Consider the following 1,754-nt stretch of genomic DNA (forward strand, 5'->3'; position numbering starts at 1 on the left):
GGCGTGCAAACCGCGGATTCCTGCAATGCACAGCCCCCTGCCCTGGTGTCCTCGTGGGCCAGTCCCGGGAATCAGGTCTGCAGAGCATGGACAGCGAGGGCGAGGGGGCGGCAGACACCAGCCCCTCAAGCCCCGTGGGTCCCAGCAGAACACGGTCTGAGCCGGAGCTGGAGGCCAAGAGCCCCTAGGTTGGACGGCCCTGGGGACCCACAGTGGCCACCGCGGCGGCAGGGGCGAGGACGTTGCATGGGCAGCCCTGCCCGGGACTCACCCACCATCCAGTCCATCTCCTCCACGTTGTCCCCGTACACGCCGTGCCGGCTCTTCCCGAGGAACCTGGGCGTGGTGACCAGGGGCAGATGGACGTGCAGCAAGGAGAGGAACAGGAGGAAGGGCCGGTGCTTGTTTCTGGAAGGGGAAGATGGCCGAGTCTCGCCCGAGCTCACAGCTCTGCTCTGCCGTGGGTGGGGTAGGGGGTACGGGGCGGGTGCTGAGGGTCAGAACCCCATCCCAGCACCTAAGGACCACATAGGGCTGCGGCAAGGAGCTCTGGCAGGGCTGTGGGTTGTGTGTTGAAATGCTCATCGTCACATCAGGGGTTCAAATCGACCAGCCAATCGTTGGCAGAGAGAAGAGGCTGTCAGCTCCCATGGGGCTTGATCTGTCTGACTCAACTCCACCACAGTGGGGTGGGGTGGAAGATCCAGGAACTGTTCCCAGCCAGGGAACCTCGTACAGCAGTTTAAACCCACTTTCTGCGTGTGTTAGTTAAGCCATTTCATGTCAACTTAAAGAAAGAAGGGGTGCAGTTTAGCGTGTCCGTCACAGGCTTAGCCTGATGAGGCCTCCTTGTGGGCGTGGCCTGAGAATGCCCTCTCATTTTCCCGGGAGGCAGGCTACACACACTCCCTCTTCACCTTCCTGTGGACAAGCCACGTGGAGCCACGCTGATGGCAGCCAGCGCCCCAGAGATGTGTCCACCACCACTGGATCCACAGGACTTTGCACCCACCAGCCTGAGATCTTCCGGCATGCATGCACCCTTGTGTGTGGCTGCGTGAGTCAGAGGGAGGAGGGATTTGTGGACTAGTACCAGACTTCCGGGGCTCATGTCGGACTTAGGGACTTGTGGGGCTTACTTGCCGGGCTGCTCACTGCATGGTCGGCAGTTCAAAATCACCGGGTGTCCAGGGGAGAAAGATGAGGCTGTGGACTCCCGGAATGAATAGTCTTGGAAACACCTGTTCTGTGAGGTCACTACGAGTCAGCATCGAATGGACGGCAGTGGGTTTGGGTGACTTTGGGGAACGTGAGGGGGCTGGCACTGTGGGGAGTGTGTGATGGCAGTGGGAATTAAAGACCTCGTGGGCCATCTAAGAACGTTCCCCAGTGCAGAGAGAGGCCAGCAGAGGGCGTCCTGCTTGGTAAAGCGGAGGGGCAGCAAATGAGAGGAAGGCCACCCCAGAACACAGGGGCTGCAGGCATGGGTTCAGGCACAGGAGCATGGTGAGGACCGCACAGGGCCAGCGTGGTTCCTAACATTGCATATGCGGACCCTGTGGGTCAGAACCAACTAGGTCAGCAACAGCAATGGGATACAGGGCTGGACATTCACTGCCCACCCAGGCCTCGGGGACACTCAGCTTCTGTGAAGCTTAACGGTCGAGTTTGGAGATAGGAAAAGAGGACGGTTGTAGGATATAGTGCAGGACAGGAGGGCGACTGCCCGGTGCACATGCACACACGCAAAATGG

The 1,754-nt window shown here is 59.9% G+C and overlaps 1 protein-coding gene across 1 annotated transcript in view; it reads right to left on the minus strand.

Moving 5' to 3' along the window:
• Nucleotides 1-53: 53 nt before the first annotated feature.
• Nucleotides 54-1,754, minus strand: part of LOC101661075 (arylsulfatase D) — a 13,645-nt gene continuing 11,944 nt past the window's right edge. Inside the window, exon 3 of the mRNA XM_045285444.1 lies at nucleotides 54-408. Within this exon, the coding sequence (XP_045141379.1) occupies nucleotides 126-408 (283 nt within the window). The 3' untranslated portion in view covers nucleotides 54-125. The remainder of the gene's footprint in view (nucleotides 409-1,754) is intronic.

This window comes from Echinops telfairi, unplaced genomic scaffold (genome assembly GCF_000313985.2).
Source record: "Echinops telfairi isolate 266 unplaced genomic scaffold, ASM31398v2 ScPeMD7_7471;HRSCAF=8509, whole genome shotgun sequence".
NCBI classification, from domain to species: domain Eukaryota; kingdom Metazoa; phylum Chordata; class Mammalia; order Afrosoricida; family Tenrecidae; genus Echinops; species Echinops telfairi.